Source organism: Solea solea, chromosome 21 (assembly GCF_958295425.1).
Source record: "Solea solea chromosome 21, fSolSol10.1, whole genome shotgun sequence".
NCBI lineage: Eukaryota > Metazoa > Chordata > Actinopteri > Pleuronectiformes > Soleidae > Solea > Solea solea.
Genome location: NC_081154.1, coordinates 1503095 through 1522036, shown reverse-complemented (window position 1 = coordinate 1522036; position 18942 = coordinate 1503095). Strand labels below are relative to the sequence as shown.

General features: G+C 40.6%; 1 protein-coding gene and 1 long non-coding RNA gene across 7 annotated transcripts in view; one reads left to right on the top strand and one right to left on the bottom strand.

The window, feature by feature from the left end:
• Positions 1-18942, bottom strand: part of arhgap17a (Rho GTPase activating protein 17a) — a 37644-nt gene that overhangs the window by 17312 nt on the left and 1390 nt on the right. For 5 of the 6 annotated variants that reach the window (XM_058621060.1, XM_058621066.1, XM_058621063.1 and 2 more), the window contains exons 2-5: positions 10209-10248; positions 1650-1754; positions 1446-1478; positions 949-1025 (exon numbers count right to left, since the gene is read on the bottom strand). In XM_058621060.1, coding sequence (XP_058477043.1) covers positions 949-1025; positions 1446-1478; positions 1650-1754; positions 10209-10248 — 255 coding nt within the window. The remainder of the gene's footprint in view (positions 1-948; positions 1026-1445; positions 1479-1649; positions 1755-10208; positions 10249-18942) is intronic. The other variant, XM_058621062.1, reaches the window with a different exon arrangement.
• LOC131448519 (uncharacterized) lies at positions 84-18418 on the top strand. Its single transcript, XR_009234202.1, has 5 exons — positions 84-1410; positions 3740-3812; positions 7096-7213; positions 7328-7376; positions 16602-18418. It is a non-coding gene; the product is annotated as an uncharacterized LOC131448519 (long non-coding RNA).

The following is an 18942-nucleotide window of genomic DNA, read 5'->3' as shown; positions in this document are numbered from 1 at the left end:
AAGTGAGATTTATATGAAATATATGGAACAAATTGAGTCACTGATTATATTTACATTTTCACAAACTACAAATAACATATTTTTCTACAGATGCGCGATATTATCGCCACATATTGGCTCTAAAATGTATTATCGTATATCGGAAAAAACATTTCCTCCTTGATTTCTATGCTAGCGACATCTACGACTTTTTTTAATGTTTATTTGTTTCACACAATGAAGAAAATGTAAATCTATATCTGCTGTGGCAGAGTGTCAAAAATATCACTAAAACTGGGCTAAAACCTCGTGGTGATTGCTCCTTTTCTGAAGCTTTCCCCAAATGATGGAATCACTAACCCATTGAAATCAAATTTGCCCTAATTATTGAACATATTTAATCACTTTTAATGACCCATTATTTTATCCATGGCTTATATTCCACCTAGACGTATCTAACTAGAGTTTTACCATTTCATTATTTTCACTGTTTTACAGAATCGTTGGTCAACCATGGCTGTTTTTATCTGTATGGTATCGTTGTTTTTATCGGTATCTTTATCAGTTATCGGCCCTAATGCCCCCAATACATTGGCAAAAGGTTTCAGGTTATATCGGCAAGATTTAAGGCCAGATTAGGCAAGAGTTTGATAAATGTGGTGTCTTTTGAGTTGTAGATTTTGATTATTTTACCTAAATAAAATACTGCGCCACATTCGCTTCCTCCTTTTCATCCAGACATAGATTCACTTTCTAGATCCTCAACTACAAAAACTGTCTGGTCGTGTTTTGAGTTGTTCCCGTCGACGCAGAACAAAAACTGCTGCAGAACGCTTGGCCTCGCATTTCACGCTCTCCGGGGAGCATCTGCTCCACATAGCAACAGTTGCCGTGGGGCGAGGGAACTGGATACTGTATGTGCGGTGTGTGTGTGTGTGTGTGTCACTCAAATCACTGACAGTTACTCACCCGATCAAGGAGTCTTCTCCCAGTTGGTTTCCACCTTCCACCATCGCCTGGGACAGCGCAGTGAGAGGCAGCTTTTTCTGCAGCAGACGAGACACAAACTCAGTGACTTTGTCCATGCAGCAGCTTCAGTGTTAAGATGTTTTAAAAATAATCGATGGAAAACCCATCAAGGGCTTTTCATCCAGCAGTGAATTCAGGAGGAGGTGGAGGAAGAAGAGGAGGAAACCACAGATGAAGAGATGCAAACTAGGGAAGTGAGACATCTATGAAATGACAAACGCTCCAGCTTCACTTTCTGTTTTATTGCAAAAAAAAAAGAAGAGAAACATTCATAAATCTCAAGTTTTTATCTTTATATCCCACAGAATGGCGGGGCAGGAGCGTCATGCACTGTGAACAAAGACGACAGACGTCTGAATGAGGGAAAATGGAGCGAGTGAGTGGTGCTGAGAGAACCACAGAGTGGGTAAATCTGTGATTTTTGATTTTTTGTTTACCTGACCGTTTCCGGTATAGAGGCGTGGTACGGACTGTGGTGCGTGTTTTAGGTCGTGTGGGATAGAAAACACAAAAAAAGTCACAATCATGGACCATTGTCCTCTTTTGTATCAATATTTGTATAAATAAAAGCAAGAAATGCTGAGAATCACAAATGTGGACGGTGACATTAAAGAAAATAAATGACTGGTGACGAGTCTTACGTGTCTCTTCTCTGCGTCTGCGCCGATGTGTCCCTGCAGACACGACACCATCCTCTTGTGCGTGTTGTGGGACACGACGCGCACCAGGTCCATCCGCCGCTCGATCTGCGGGTGAAAACACAAGATGGTTCATAAAATATCTCCCATTTTAACACTCGACGGATCCCTGAGAGACCGAAAACCTCCAAAACTGAGGTTTAAAGATAAAAAAAAAGATCCAATAATGAGCATAATAATCAACATTCATAAGAGAATAAGAAGATCCTTCTGTTAAAAGACAAGGATTTACAGTAGTTATAGAAATGTGGCGAATGATCACACAAACCAAACCAAACTAGAGACTGACCAGTGTGGGTTTTGTATGGTTGATGCTTATTGTTTTTTGGCCCATATATTTGTGCAATTTTCTATAATAACTAATATAACTCTTAACTTCAGTAACCAGTAGGGGTGGCAATCTCCAGAGACTCCAAGATACGATATTATCATGATTAGGGCTGCGATCGATTATTAATCAAAATTAAATGTCAAATATTTTGATAATCGATTCTTGATCGGGCTTCTTAAATGTGAATATTTCCTGGTTTCTTTGCTCTACAGAACAAACAAAAATCACTAAAACTGAATATTTTTGGTTTGTGGACAAAGGATATTTAAGAACATCGCACTTTCCAGGTTTGGGAAACACGATCAACATTTTTAAACACGTACTCAATCTAGAGCTGAAACAACTAATCGATTATGAAAATCGTTAGTTGCCGCTCTAACTCAATCAATCGAGAAATTAATCGTCAGTTGCAGCCCTAAACATAGTATATAATTTGAAATTATGTACTGTGATATTTTCACACAACAACTTGATACTTGGCGTCACAAAATAGGAAACAAAAGGAAACAAAAGGATCTCTTCATTCGCTGATGATAGTCACGTTTTGGCCGATCAGGAAAGAGAATGCTATAATGATGGTAACTGTGTGATCATTTTTAATGAGTCTCCATTTCTGTCCATCCTGACTTTAATCACACAAACCTGAGGCAGCAGTGTCGTCTAGATTCTGTTTTTTTTGGGGGGGCGATAAAACGTTCGGGGTCGTGTGGACAATTTACGAGTTTAAATGAAAATGAAGTCATGTTGAAAAAGCAAGAACAAACAACACTGCATGCCTTCACAATCTCTCCACAGAGTGTTCACACCCAAACAACACGCAACAGAATGGTGTGTTTTTTTATTTAAGGGAGATTATGCAACTTTATTTTTATTTAGTCATAATAATAAAAACATTTGGTCCTTAGTTCTAAGTAAATGAAAACACTACGTTTCATGTTATAATCCACGATTGGGTGACTAGTGGTCAGCACTTGTGCATCACGGCCAGAAGGTTCTGGGTTCAAATCCCTGTTTAAATGAGTCAGTGTCAGCTGGGACTGTAACTGTAACTTCTCTCAGTACAGTACAGTCCAGTACAGTCCGGTCCGGTCTAGTCCAGAGCTCACACATGATTTGCAGACGTTTCCAGGGACAAATCAGAGGTCAAGGTATAAGCGTGATTGATAAGGCGTGTCCCTGCACAACAATGCTGCCCCAGAATGTCATCTTTCAAACAGATGACTCATCGGAAATGGGTCTCCATAGCAACGATCAATGGGCTGTGACCGTTTCTTTAAGGCCCTTTTTTAGGGTGGAGGAGGAGGAGGAGGAGGATTGCACAGGCGTCCTCCTGTCCACTCTCCTGACTCTGACTCTGACCGACCACACAGATCCACTCTGTGCTTTTACCGGTGACAACGTATAATACTGTCTTTGACGGGAGACGCGGGGACACAGAGACTCTGGCTGAAAAACAAGAGGACGACTATTCACCAGGTGTCTGTCATGACATCATGGAGTCTTTTAAACAACCTCTTAAAAACCATTTTCATAGACTCATGTTCTTGAGTCATTAAAATGCATCTATCTAGGCCTTTATAATGACAGTTTCTATAAACCTTTGTTTAAACTTTTATATTCCAATTATTATTATACTTTTACAAATGTGTATCATTTTTGTTGATTTTTTTTTTAAATGTTATTATTATTCTGCCATTAACAGAAACCACGTGTCCTTCACCTGAAAACAGGCTCTGTGAAGCAAAACTCTCCGGCCTGTGACTGAGGGAGCGTTTGTGAGTATACAGCAGCAGAGCAAGGATGGGCGGGGACAAGAAGCATTTATCCAGGACTGCACCTAATGACTATTTACGTAATGTATTCATAGTTTAGTGGTTTGGTCCATAAAATGTCAGAAAATGATTACGTTCTTGGATGCCTCTGTTTTGTCCCCAAACAAAAATGCTTCAGTTTGAAAGATTTCTTTGTTACTTTGGAGGAAAGAAGCGCTTATTCGTGTTTTCAGTCGTCTAACTTTACTCGCACAATGTTCCTTTTGCCTCCATCTAAAGAAATCACTTCCTGTGTGGCGCGGAAATGTCGGCGGGCGACACGAGATCTAAACACAACTATTTAAGATATCAAAAAATAAATAAAAATAGTTTGTAGGGGTTAGGGCTGATTTTATCAAAATCGCAATGCAGCCTACTGCTATTTTTAAATCACAGGAGCAGCTATATTTCTTAAAGCCATCGCGAATCATATCGCAAGATATGATATTCAAGCAAAATCGTTCAGCCCTAGTCGGGGTGGTAATCGCCAGAGGCACTTGGCGCCATCTACTGAAGTGAAATATGAATTCTTTTTTTTTTATGCTAATCCACTAAAAGTTTCATGTTTATTTGTAAAATCACTCTATTTAAATATGACTCTACAAACAAACAAATGAAAGGAAGTGATGATCTTGTCTGATTATGTAAAGAACTGGTTTTTATGGGAACGCCACAAAGTAACAGGTGTGTCTGTTGTCTTTTGTTTTTGTAAAAAACATCTGAACTGATGAGCTGAGACACCGGCAGCAGAGCGACACAAGGGACAAACATGATGACATGTGATGTGTGAAGTGTGGTCAAAAATAAAAACAGGCAAACACCGAGGTCTCGGTGAGAGGGCAACGCGAGACAAAAACACCCTGAGGGAGGATCAACCAAAATACCAGACGATTGTGTTCCAAAAACGGACAGAAAGGAATCGGAACGCACGGAATTCCACAGCAGATATCCGCCTCGCCTTTCCCCTCCTCCTGTTGCTCGCACTCTTACGTCATCCCTGACCCCGCGCTGCTGCCCCGGCATTCCCGAACCAGCTGGCTCAAATACAAACTGACTAAACACACACATTTATATATATATATACACACACATTTATATACACACACAGGTCACAGAGCCGGTGAACTCTGCTTAGACTCAGTCCGGCGTGTACCAGGCACAAGGAAAGCAGACAGGGATTCCCCCCTGAAAGTTCCTGTGTGGGTGGGTGTAGTGGAAGTGTTTTTTGGTTGCATGGCACCAGGGGAACATCGAGGCCTCTTCCTCTCATTGTGACAAGAAAAACACACATAACAACGTCTTGGATGCATAAAACCCCTTAAGAGTTCAAAGAGTAAAGAATGCAGAGGAGTGGGAACCTGAGGAGGAAAAAAGTGTGTGTTCTTCCCCCTCCTTCTCCTCTGTGATGAGGTCGACAGCTGGATGATCCCGTGACGCGTCACAGAGACAGGGAATCCCGGCGCTAAGTACAGGACACAGAGAAGGTGTGTGTGTGTGTGTCGTTGTCCCAGACACTGTTGTGTGTGTTTGTTTGTTTATGTGTCGTCGGTTCCTAAGAGAAAGGGGATTGTGAACATGTCGAGACAAGTCCGCAGCATGACGGGGTGGAACTTATTTTAGTCCACGGACAAAATATTCTTTGTTTCCCTTTAAAGACGCGAGACCTGTGGTATTTTAAATGCCCTCAACTATGACACGGGAGTATTTTTGTGGGCGGGCTCTGGAGAGGAGCAGCAAAGGAAGGGACAGCTGGGAGAAGAATGTCCGGGCGGATCAACAACGCCCTGCACGAGACAAGTGTTCCGATTTAAGACTTTAAAGTAAGAAGTAGGGCTTTGGGACGACATGATGTCACTTTTTTATAAAGTTGATAATGATAAAGTCGTTCTAGACCGAAGCTGTGAACACAAAATTCTCCCATAAAGAAGAAATAAACAGCCCACAACGTGACTCAGCTACAACACTGTTGCTGATGATGTTCATTCACATTTTTGCAATTGTTTTGATAATCAATAAATCAGTTTTGAGGGTTATTTTAATAATTGAAAAAAGCTTTTCCTGATTTGTCAGATTCTTAAATGTCAATATGTTCTGGTTTCTTTGCTCCAAATAACAAAATCATTAAAACGGAATAGTTTCTGAGGTTTGGGAAACAACATTTTCTGACATTTTGTGGACCAAACAAGTAATTAATCGAGAAAATAATGGACGGATTAGTTTAATTGATTACTTTAATCGTTAAAAACTAGTTTTCCTGATTTTTCTTAAATGTGAATATTTTCTGGTTTCTTTACTCCTTATAACAAATATATCATTCAAACTGATTCATTTTGGTTTGTGGACAAAACAAACCCAAAGTTTGAGAACATCATGCAGCCCTAATTCTTTGTAGTTAGAGGTTAGGGCTGCAAAGTTAAATCGATTATTAATCGATGACTAAATGAATCGAAAACTATTTTGCTAATTAGATCAGTCTTTTTAAAAAATAAAATAAAACAAGGTCTCTCTCATTTTTCACCTTAAATGTGAATATTTTCTAGTTTCTTTGCTCCATAGAACAAAGAAATCATTAAAACTGAATCATTTCGGTTTGTGGACAAAATAAGACATTTGAGAACGTCATCATTTTCCCAGTTTGGGAAACGCTGATCAGCATTTGTCTGACATGTTTTGGTCAAAACAAGTTCTTGAGAATCAACAGATTAAATGATTATGGGACTAATCGTTAATTGCAGCCCTTATAAGAAGTGATTCAAGAAAAAAAGCTTGTAAAGTTAGTTCCCTGTGTATGATGATGATGTTATTGTGTTGACAAGAGAAAGTAGTTTCAGAGCGTCAAAGTTGAAGGAGATTCTCTGGATTTACTTCATAAGAAAAGATCATTGTTTGACTGAAAAGGCTTCAGACAAGAAGACAGAGATAAGATCGAGGTTAATATCTGTCTGGAATTTCCGTGATAGCGAGGTCTACGGGTCAAGAAAGGTCTCCAACGTGACACGAAGAGCTCACGCTTTTCCTCTGTCGATGACTAACTCTAAAGCCCAAAAATATCTTTAAAAAACGGCAGACACGACTGGATACTTTAACTGAAGAAGTGTGAGACTGGGTCTAAACAGAAAACAACGTTCTAACATGAAATAAAAGGGATAAAATGAGAGTTTCTCCTTCATCAGAGTGACGCGGTCATCTCAGGAATGAGGAGGTCAAAGTGATTTCCGTGTCTCTCTCTCTGTGTTGTCTTTATCAGACAGACATCAGTGTCCGTGTGAAGTGAGGGACAGAGGCCCGGGGGACTCGCGAGGACAGACGCAGCAGAACAATCGCGTCTTTGAGGCGCGGTGAAAGTCAACGGTCAGACCTCAGAGGTTAGTCACCACTGTCTGCTTGTCCACTTCTATTAAACTGACTCACACTGGCTCTGTCGTGTTGTTCCAGCTGTTAGGACTGGACATTCATTATTTATTTATTTTTTTCAACAGATGCAACTGCACCATGACGACTATGATGGAGGAGAATGTGTCCCATACTGTGAGTAGATCCAGTCTCCCTTCTAAATAGTAAGGTCTTATAATAATATGGTGTTTTTCCATCGCTTTTTTGGTTGGAGTTGATACCAAAATTGTGACATCAACAGACTGTCGGCCACTGATTGGTCGGGGAGTGTCGTCACTGGAAGAGTCACAAAAAATTACCAAACTGTAGATCAGTTAAAAATCCCTGAAAACGTGCGTTAATCTACCAACATTTAGCTTACCCTAACGAGGGTAACCAAGGGTTCATATAGGATAAAAGTGACGAGACTAACGATTTTATAGGCGACATCAAAATCAGTCATCGCATGAATTTAACACCTTAAATACAGAGCGTATCGCAGGGGACACTTTAGAGCTAATTGCGTAATTGTGCTATCGGGAAAAACTCCAATGGTTTCTGAAAGACTTCAAACACCGACATGTGGTTATTACGGAAGTAATTTAACTCGCCCAGTTGCAGGAAGCCGGCGAAACGGCGTCTTTGAGGGGTTTTTTTTGGCCTGTTTTTGGACATTGAGACAAAAACTCAAAATGTTGTTTCAAATATGTTTTTTTCAAATAGAACTTAGATTTTCTAAATACACTATTTTAACATGCAGTAAATTATTATAACTTATACCACCAGATATTGAAAGTTATTCTGGAAAAATGGGCAAAAGCACTTAATCACAGGACATTTCCTGACAGACATTTTGAGGCTTTAAAATTCAGCCCTTTAACACTTAAGACATGAGTCACTGCTCATTTCTGACTCTGTTTAGCTGTCAATCCAATGCATTTTTGACTCCTGTTGGTCTATTTCCATTTCAACACCACCTCAGATAGGAATTAAAGATCTGTCAGAGCTGTTGGTTTATGCAGTGGCTACAAAGGAGGGTGTGGTGGTGGTGGGGGGGGGGGGGGGGGGGTGTGAAAACAAGAGGAAAGAATAGACGGCAGGCGTCAAGCATTGTGTCTGTCCTCGGGGCGAAACATACACACACACTGATGTTGTTTGAACATTCTATGATTCCTTTCACACACACACACACACACACAGAGACAAACTTCAGTGGAATGTCTTGGGCATGCAGTCCAGAGTTGTTGGACGGCCACGTTGGCTGGAGTTTTAGCAGCAGCAGCAGCAGCTTTCACACACACACACACACACAAACACTGACGCTCAGCTGTGTGTCATGAGTTCACAGGTCCTCCATTTGCAGCCGATTTCCCCCTCGTCAGCAGTTTTTCTCTTTTCGAGCAGCGAGGACGAAAGACTACCAGCTGCTGCTTGATTAGCACGAACACTTAGTGTCAGCACATGGTTCAGTTACTCTTCAGGCTCCAGCGGGTCAGCGATAAAAAACTAAAGCTGGATCCTGCGTGTTGTGAACAAACCCTACCCCCCCCCCCATCATCACACATATATAATAATAATCAGTTTCCTGAGCGAAGCCACAGCAGGAAAACTAAAAAAAAAAAAAAAACATCTGAATCACTGCTCTATGAATCACTCAGCAAAAAGTTAATAAGTGTGATTATACATGACAGGACTGTAGATTATCATTAACGGGGTAAAAACGCAATCATATGTAATGGAGAGTGACACTTATTTTAAAAGCTTTTTTAGTTTCGACTGTATGATTAGAACACCTGCGAGGGAGGAACTAATGAGGGAACTGAGCTTTACAGAGATAATGAGTGTGTTTAAGGCAGGAGAACTCAATATGACCCTCTTTCTTTGATTAAAAGTCCACTGTGTTTCGTTTTAGGAGCCATTATAATCACCTGTCTGGTTTTTCTACCCTTAGAATCAGTCTTTTATACGTACTACAAACGCCACCCTTTACCGCCGGGCTTCTACAGCGCGGGTTTTAAAGTTTACGCTTAAAGAAGTAAACGAAGAAGAATAATTCATTTTTTTGGCCCGATATGTTGACGAAATTAACTGAAACTAGAGCTCAGACTCCTAATGTTGGTACCTTAATTAAACATAAAAAATAAAGGATGTACCTGATTAATAGTTGTATCCACATAGCTCACAATTGTCAGGATACGTAATAATGTAATATTTACATTTATTGACATTGTCCAGTCACTGCATGTATAGATTTATTACTTAAATTAGCTTTTTTTTCTCTTAATTGTCTGGAGATTGTTTTTTTGTTATTTAAATATATGATTTACTGTTTGTATAAAGTGATAAAAACTTCCATCAATCCATTTTCTACTGCTTTGTCCTCCACAGGAGGGATTGAGTTCCATTGTAAACTCAGTTTCTTTTCCAAGGAAAACAGATTTTAGTCCCCTTAACAAGTCAAGTCTACACTTAAGATAAGTGTACTTATTATTATTATATCTTGCTGATAATAAGCCTTTTTTTCCATTAGGAAAAGTGAAATTTATAAACCGCTATGTCCCCCACACCAAACTCCATAGAGAAAATCATTGATTTTACATCACGGCACAGTGGAGTTGTCGATCCACTGCTGCCTCTATAAGTGAGTTTAAATGTGTTATTTTGTGACTTTGGTGTTTGGAATACGTTGTGCGGATGAACCTAAGCAGCTCCTGTGTAACTGCATGCTGACAATGACAGTTTTCTGTATGGACTTTGGTGCAGGAGAGTGCGTGGATTACAAAACTTTACGTTTCCAGCCACAAAAGGCCGTCAAATGAGGAGATAGCGCAGCAAACATCCTTCAGTGCCATTATATCATTATTGAGGGCAAGCTCTCCACAGTCAAACTATGCAAAGTCAGTGATGTGATGCAAGCACACACTTGAATAAGCCTGAACTGTCCCTTTAACAGAGCACAGATAAGAGCTGGTCAGATTAATGATTTACCTGCAGGAGGTCATCGCTGAGGACTTCAGTCTTCTCTGCCCTGTGGGTGAGAGAAAGACAACACAGGAGATTAGTGCCGACATACACTGAAATACCAGATAAGCAGCAGCTGTAGACACACACACACACACACACACACACACACACACGACTACATGACGTGCTGCTGTGTACAGTCACCGTGAAAATATCTGCCAGACGAGTGACACAGGACTGGTTTCAGAGTCAGACATTGACTGTGGCATCCGTGGGAAAAACTGAACTAGAGGACAGGGTGGGTTTATTTGGTTTGTTGCTATGTCTCAACAACGACGCTGGTAACCAGGCTGGAGGGCCGCGGCCAAACCCCCGACTCCCCTCTCTTCTAACGCTACAGCTGCAGCGAAAGCAAAGAAGAAAATAGACCCGATTATAAACTGTTTATGTTAAAACTCAATGAGACGGAATCACACGTGTGTGTGTGTTGTCAGCCGGGGGGATCAGCGTGTCTCGCGCACAGAGCTTTTGCTGGCTCTCAAGCTCCGCCTGAGCCTATTAATAGTCAACTAATAGTTGGGATTTGGAGAAGTCAGACAGATTAAGTTCACTTAAAGGGAGAAGGCTGGGAAACACACAGAGACTCGCGTTCACACTGTCATCACCGTGACGTGATGTGGCTGTAGGGACGAAGACACAAGAGGACAGACACAGGGTCAAAGACAGGAGACTAGGGGTCGCTCAAAATATCGATTTGGTGATATATCTCGGCCCCAACATCGTCGTCCTTCCTCATGCAATACGATAGTCGATGCGTGAGGGCAACAGACTAAGGCTCTCTGAAGTCAACAGTCCCTGCGTTGGGCAGAAGTTACCTGGCCTACCTACCTTAAGTAGGTTTTACCGTAGTAATCTGAATATTTTTGGGTTGTAGACAAAATAAGAGCTTCATTTTGGGCCTTGGGCAAAGCGTGAAAAGCATATTTTAGCTTCAATTATTATTTTTTGATTACTGAAGTACTTGTTTGGTCAGTTTGTGTTGACTAAACCTTTAAATTATGTTCTTAATTTGTCCACAAACCAAAATGTACCAGGTTTTTTTGTTATATGGAGCAAAGAAACCAAAGTCAACAATTAATTAGGCAAAGTGGATACTTTTCACCTAAAATTGACTGTCGGTAAAATGTTGACCTAATAATCTATTATATCATTATTGCCCAAACAATAATAACTAGTACAAATTGGCGTGTTTTTTAAAACCTGTAGGGTGCAAATCGCCAAAATTCTAAATGACCGACTTCCTGTTGAGTCGACGCCATGGTTACAGTTGGTCTGTAACATCTTCCCACCAAGTTTCGGGAAATTCGGTGTAACTAAATTTTGCCCCCTTAGGTTTTCACTTTAGGGGGTGGCACTACAGAGCCCTTGAGCAACGCACAGGTCCGGGAACTGTGCCGATATCGCATTTTCACCGGACCTGACCTCCATGCCAAGTTTTTATGCATGTTAACCCCCTCAAAATTGACCACAACTCTACAGATATAACAATAACCTGAAGGAATAATGATAGGTTCCTCACACGGATTCGTGCCAGGAGCTGTTTCGGCCCCAAATGCCCAGATTTTTGCTGGTTACTTTAAGTTGTAGACTTTTGACCAAAACACCAGCATCATCTTGGACTTTAATGTTGTTTAAAATGCATTATATGGCCTAAATTTTTGGCTGATTCATCTGGTTAGAATAAGTTAAATGGAACTGCTACAAAAAGGCTGCACCGTTTACTGTAATCTGAAGTTTTCGGCCTCTGTTTCCTCTTTTTTTTCCCCCACTTTCCCATGACTCAAACTTGTCAAACTCTCTCTCTCCGTTTCTTTGCTTCAAGCCCAAAAATGATGGCGCTACGTCATATATGGGTTGTGTCTTGCGTTGAGCCAATGACGACTCTTTTCCAAGTGTAAGCTCGGCCTACTTAACTACAGGGACCTGGAGACAGTGACTAGCCCGGCCTCCAAAAACAAAAAACTCTATGAACTATAGTAACCTTGTCACATCTGCTTCCAATTACAACACAGAGACAGAGAACAGAGAAACTGACACAGAAAGGGAGCGGGAGAGAGGATGATCACATGGGAGAGAGGAATACAGAGAGGTTTGGGGTTTTTTTTTGGGGGGGGGGGGATTAAAGTAAAAAAAAGTGCCAAACCAGAATAATCTGGAGACGAGAGATGAGTGGAAAAAAACTTGTCTCTGGAGACAAGCCACAGCCGCACTGGTGAGATCACACATGTAAACCACAGACAAGACAACCAGCTAACACACACACACACACACACATATTATAATGCACAAACACATACACGTCACGATTATGAAGCCACAGTATGGAATTCATGTTCTGGTGTCATCTACATGCTGTGGACTCCTTCGTGTGGTTCTTTTGAAGCCCTGAGCTTCAAAACCAGTGTAGACTATACATGTGTATATATGTATACATATGTATGTATATGTGAATATACTGTATATATATCGCAATACAAGAGCCCTCAGAAAGTACAGACCTCCACTAACACTACTGTATGTCACCTGCATTATACATACATTTTTATGACATTTTGGTCCACTGGATCTGTAGAACTTCACTAGATTATAGTGGTTACCATTCCGTTGTCTACCGCTTATCTGGGTCTGGGTCGCTTTGGGCAGCAGCCTTAGCAAGGGAGCCCAGACAGCCCTCTCCCTAGCCACTTCTACCCTCTTCTCTGGGGGGATTCCAAGCATTCCCAGGCCAGCTGAGAGATAGAAACCCTCCAGCTTGTCCTGGGTCGGCCCCCGGGGGTCTCCTCAGACAGACATGCCTGAGGCTTCCAGGAGGCATCCTTACCAGATACCAAAACCACCTCAGCTGGCTCCTCTTGACCTAAAGAGGCAGCGCTTCTACTTAGAGTCCCTCCTGTATGTCCGAGCTACCCCGCAGAGGAAGCTCATTCCGGCCGACTGTATTCATGATCTCGTTCTTTCGGTCACTACCCAAAGTCAGTGGCCACCGGTGGCACCCGTTTTCCAAAAAATAGCATTTTAGAGCTCCAAAGATGCCAGTTCTTTTCAAAATGTTTGCACATAAACCAAGCTCCTAAACTATAGGGTTTCATAAAGGAGGTCATGACGCAGATACACACACAAACGCAGCTTTAATTGGAGCTTCCGGTCTATGTCGTCTTTAACGGAGTAAAACAAAGTAGAATTATGGTGAAATCCTGCAGTGCTGCAGAAAATCACTGACCCAAAAGTCTTGCTTTTGGGGTTTGGTTTTGACACACACCTACGATTTGAAAAGCGCAGTATAGCCGTATTGCAATTTGGATAAAAGTCGGATTAATTGTTCATCCCTACTCTATTTCACCTGATATTTTTAAATATTGCACTAACGTTGAAGTGAATGATCACAAATTAGTGTGAAGACATTTGTATTCAGAGTTTCTGGCCGTGTCTGTAAAAAAGGAACAAAAAAAGTAGTGTCACAGATGGGGGGGTCAAAAAAATAGGCCGTGTGTGTGTGTGTGTGTGTGCAGAAGAGAAACGACAACAAACAAAACAACAATTGTTTTTGCCAGCGTCAGCTGACCTACAGAGAGGAAGCACTGACCCCACAGAGCCTCAGTGGAGGAAAGTGTGTCAGTGTGAGCGCCGCATGTGATTTTCTTAACAAGGAGACGATCCTCCCCGCAACGCCGTGACCACTAGTTCAGAATGGTAACCATGGCGATCTACTATCAAAGTGTGGGGAGAGAGAGGGGTAAGAGAATACTGCAGCCATAAGCACAATAGAGCGGCTGTTACAGGCCGTTCAATACAATCAGGAGGAGTTTAACCTCCTCTCCTCCTCTTCTCTTCTCCTCTGACGGCAACAGTTGGCAGCTTCAGGTTTAAAGTAATGGATACTGGAGGTAAATGAAAGGAGCTGGAAGAATAACAGAGTGACTCAGTCCTTATTAACCTTCCTAATGTGAGAGTCTATGAGAGTGCAGTGGGCAGAACAACGTGGAGGTCAAACTAAATGATTTATGTCCCTCTCTCTGTGAAACAACAAACAAATCCAGGCTGAGCTCACCTGTACATCACGACAGGGCTCAATACAGAGAGATATTTACATCCCTACTGAATTCCCAAAGTAATATAAACTAACAAAATAAAGATATACACTGTTATATAACAGTAGATAAACAACCATCACTCTCTCAAACTGATTTCTGACATTTTATACCCTAAATTGATTGCATTGTTATGCATTTTATCTTGCATCTATTATTCATTGTTTATTTATTATTCCTGCTGTAAAACTATTAAAATCCCACTTCGGGAATTAATAAAGTGATATTCTAACTAGACACTGACCAATATTTCCCATATTTTCTGACTTTATGTTGGGGCTTTTTTTTATGTTTTAATGACCTGCTTCCTGTGTTAAATATTTAGTTTATAGTTTATTTTTATTGAAAAATACCATATATAATTGCAGTGCAGACATAAAATGTACATTGGAGAGAGAGTTTAGTGTTGTTCCAGAATCTGGTTACTGAAGTTAAGCAGTTTTTGGTATTATTTTATTGACATTTATTTTACGTGGTAGAGAAAATAAATGAAAAATTAAAAACTCTATTACCATTTAATCAATCAATTATTTCCACAAATCGGCATAAAAAACGCACATCAGTCGACCTCTAATTCTATTATTTTCAAATCAAACAACATTGAGGTGCACAGTGTGATTTCCATTATTAGTTAATTTGAAACATTTGAGAATCCACCTATTTATTTAAAAACAAATTCAAATGATTATTTAATCTGTAAGTGATTAGTTTTGGTTTTTAGACTCAATGATGGCCTAGTTTGTCATTAACAGTGTCACAGATGCACAATGTGTGACTGACACCTCATTGTTCCACCGCAGCAACAAAACAAGGGAAACGCCCAGAGTCACCTTTCCCTTTTTTATTATTTTCTGTTTGTACTGTGACATTTTGTTCAAGCCTGAGGGTAAAGTGTCTTTTTCAAATAACCACAGACTTTCCTCGGACAATAGATCTGCATCAGATTGCGTAACGGCTTCAGTTGATTGTTGTTGTGTATGATATCAAAGGGGGATTACATAATCTGGGCAGGTTAGAAATGCCAGTACGTGATTAACTGTGAGCAAAGACAAAAGCAGCATTAGTTCTGCGCAGATGGTGAATCTTTACCGGTTTGTGGCACAAAATCAAACCAGCCGTTATGGGACAGAGCCGTGCTAAACAACACTAAGCTAACCAGCTGCACATTACGACCATCGTGATATTTCCCAAGATAACTTTCACTTTCCATATCTGGCAGTTATTCCACCATTTAGGAATTACACCGCTGAGAAGCTGACGTCACAAACGTGTGACGTGCCGGTGAATCTGAAGGACAAATAAACTCAGATTATAGTCCTGCGGGTTCACTTTCATGTCTCAGGTCGCACATTTATTTTACGACACAGTTAATGTTTAAACCAGTCTGCTGACAGCTTCTGTTCACTTAGATTGGAAGCATCTTATCAATCAGTGACTGGATAAACTACGTCAGGCCTTTTTTCTGATCTACAGAAGAGGACGAGGTCCACATGGGAATATTTTTGAAAAGGAAATAAAAATAAATTAAAAAAGACAGAATTCCGAGAAAGAAATGAGAATTTGGGCTTTAATATGAGAATTCTATTTTAAATCTCAGATTACTTTCTCTCAGAATTCTGAGTTTTTACTCCGTTGCAACTGCATGTATTCATTTCAGAATTGTGGATTTTTTTTCTCAGATCTCAGAATTTATTCTCGAATTCTTACTGTAATCTCATAATGCTGACTTTATTCTCAAAAACTAACTTTAATCTCAGAATAATTTTTTTACCTCAGAAATCTGACTTTTCCCAATTTCAGATTTGAATCTCAAATTCTAACTTTAATCCCAGAATTCAGAGACTTGAGTTCAGACTTTACTCTCAGAATTCTGACTCTTTTCTCAGAATTCAGACTTTTTTCTCAAATTCAGATTTTAATCTCGATTTCTGACTTTAATCCCAAAACTCACAGATTTGAATTCAGACTTTACTCTCTTAAATAACAAGTAAAACAAAAAGGAAAATCACCTACACTGCGTCACATTCATGTGTTGACTCATCTTCACACAGTGAGTAGTTAAAGCTCATATTAGTGTTTTCCTGTGCCATCTCATTTATAACGGTGTCACTCTCTCACCACATTAGCTGTAAATAAGCTCACGTGAATGTTCCCTGGCATGACTGACGAGCTGTTTTTCCTTGCACCTCCGTTTCACACTCGCTCTGTCCTCCCTCACATTAATTTTCCCTCCTGCTCACTGCACTCTCCCTCTCTCTTCTCTCTCTAGAAAGCGTCAGAGCGTCTCTGGGAGGCCGTTTCCTGTTTGTAGAAGAAGAAGGGGAGAGATTTCCTTACGGAGCGAGCGCCTGTCTGCTGGACACAGTGTTCTACCTTCATACAATCGCAGGAACCCAGGGGGCAGCGGAGAGGCCCTTTGCACTCTGAAGTTTCTGCAGACGTAGACACGCCGGCGTGCACGGGTCTAATTGACAAAGCAGAGGACGCTTGTTCGCTCTAGTCCAACCACGGGCGGTCAGATCACTCGGTCAGATGATAGCAGGAAGGATTTAAACCTACATGTTCACACAAACGAGAGGGAAGTGCACACGTCTGTTTTAAACATAACCCTCTCTCCGGTTCTAATTTACTGCTGGTACGTTGCAGTGAGTGAAATTATGAGTATCCCAGCTGCTGCTGCCTCTCCTACAAGCTACAGGAACATCATGAGTTCAGATCCTCTGTGTGTGGACTCTGCTGACTGTGTTTCCGCCATATGAACACTACAGGGACGGTGAGATTGCTGCCAAATACTTAAGTGTCTAACTGTCTTACAACAACTACGCTGAGATTATTTCCATTATCGGCTCATGTATCATTCTAATATGCTTGTCAAAATTTTTATAATTCGGTCTGTAAAATTGGGAAAACAGTGACATATATTCATTAAAGGTTATTAGCGAGGTAGAGGCGCAGACCCAGTCCAGATGTGAACGGGTATTTTTCAAAACGTAGCCTTTTCTGTGTGTTTTGACTCTCAGGGTCAAAATATCGTGACTTGGTGATATATCATCGTCCGTCCACATGCAATACGATAATCGATAAGGGCAGATATTGATATTCAGAAAAAAGAAAATGTCTCCTCATGGTGGCGCTGCTCAAATGAATGAGGAGAAACTTAGGTGGAAGTTACCTGAGTTAACAGCGGGATAATGGGTGGAGAAAAGCTATTGTAAGAGATGCTCCATCCACGTTCAATACGCAAGACTTTATGCACTTTGTTGTGAATTAATGGCAGATATCGCAACATATTGCTATACGATTGCCTGGCAATATATTGTTGTATCATATTATTGGTATCGTGGAGCACATATCGCAAAGGATTTTTCCCAGGTTTCTCTTGTGAATAAATAAGAGAAATCCTGCACTTTTAACTTTCCACGTTAATGTTTTTGTCTTCAGTTAGTCAGATATTGTGATGTATCGCTATGCGATTGTCTGGCAATATATTGATTGTCACAGAATCGTTGCATTGTGATATTATTGGTGTATCGCGTATCGAATCGCCTTGTGAGGTACCCTGGAATTCCCACTGATTGCATTTAAAAAAACAAAATATTTCTACTCCACTGGCTGCTAATGTCAAACCAGTGTGGTTTCTTGAATTCTTCTTAAAGCTGCAGCAAATAATGCCACTGATAATTTGTGCTATAATAATGTAAAGTGCCCACTCCTGTTAAAAAAATCTAAATTATGATAATACAGTGACACGTCCATATAGCAATGGGTTCTGTTCATGAGTTGTGTGGTAAAGCAGCCTCATAATTATCATATTCTCTGTTTAGAAAGTACCAGAAACAGCTTCCGCATTACTGGAACACGATAGCCGGCCTCAACATCAACAACACGTCAAACTTAAAGCATCAAAAAGCAGCTTAATGTGTTTAAGTGATGGAACCGTCTTCTTTGTCTGACTGTGATGTGTGCAGCAGTGTCTGAGCTAACAGGTGAATGGACTCTCTATTAAAAAGGGCATCAGACTCAACAAAGAGGACGTGTTCTGCTGTGTGTTTAGGTCTGTTATCTAGTGCTATTATGTTATTGTGCAATGACACACACACACACACACACACACACATAATGTGGATAGTGAAAGTAGCACTGGCTGCTGCCCAGTTTTCTGAGGACAAGAGGGTGAGACCTGTCAGAGGATGTTTTCATCCTGATGACTCAGTAGTCACCACATAGCGCTGATAGTTAGGATGTATTACCTTATTGTTTCCCTTTTGCTTACATTGCTCACAACTATTTAATTATTTAATCCGGTTGAACAGCTTCTGAATTTTCAAGTCTTATATCGGACCGATATCAAGATTGTGATTTCAGTAGTAGTAGTAGTTTTTAAGCCATTTCTATTAGCAGTAATAGCAATGACATCTAACACTGACTGATGAACCAAAATATGTTACAACATTATTAATAATATCACAATAATATGGTGTATCTTGATCGTAAAATATCGTACCTAGATGCCTCGGCAGCCCAGGTGGTTAACCCTAACCCTAACCCAAATTAACAGGGCAGATCAGAGAGAGTCGTGGAAAGTGTGTTAGCTTAGCTTCACATGTGTA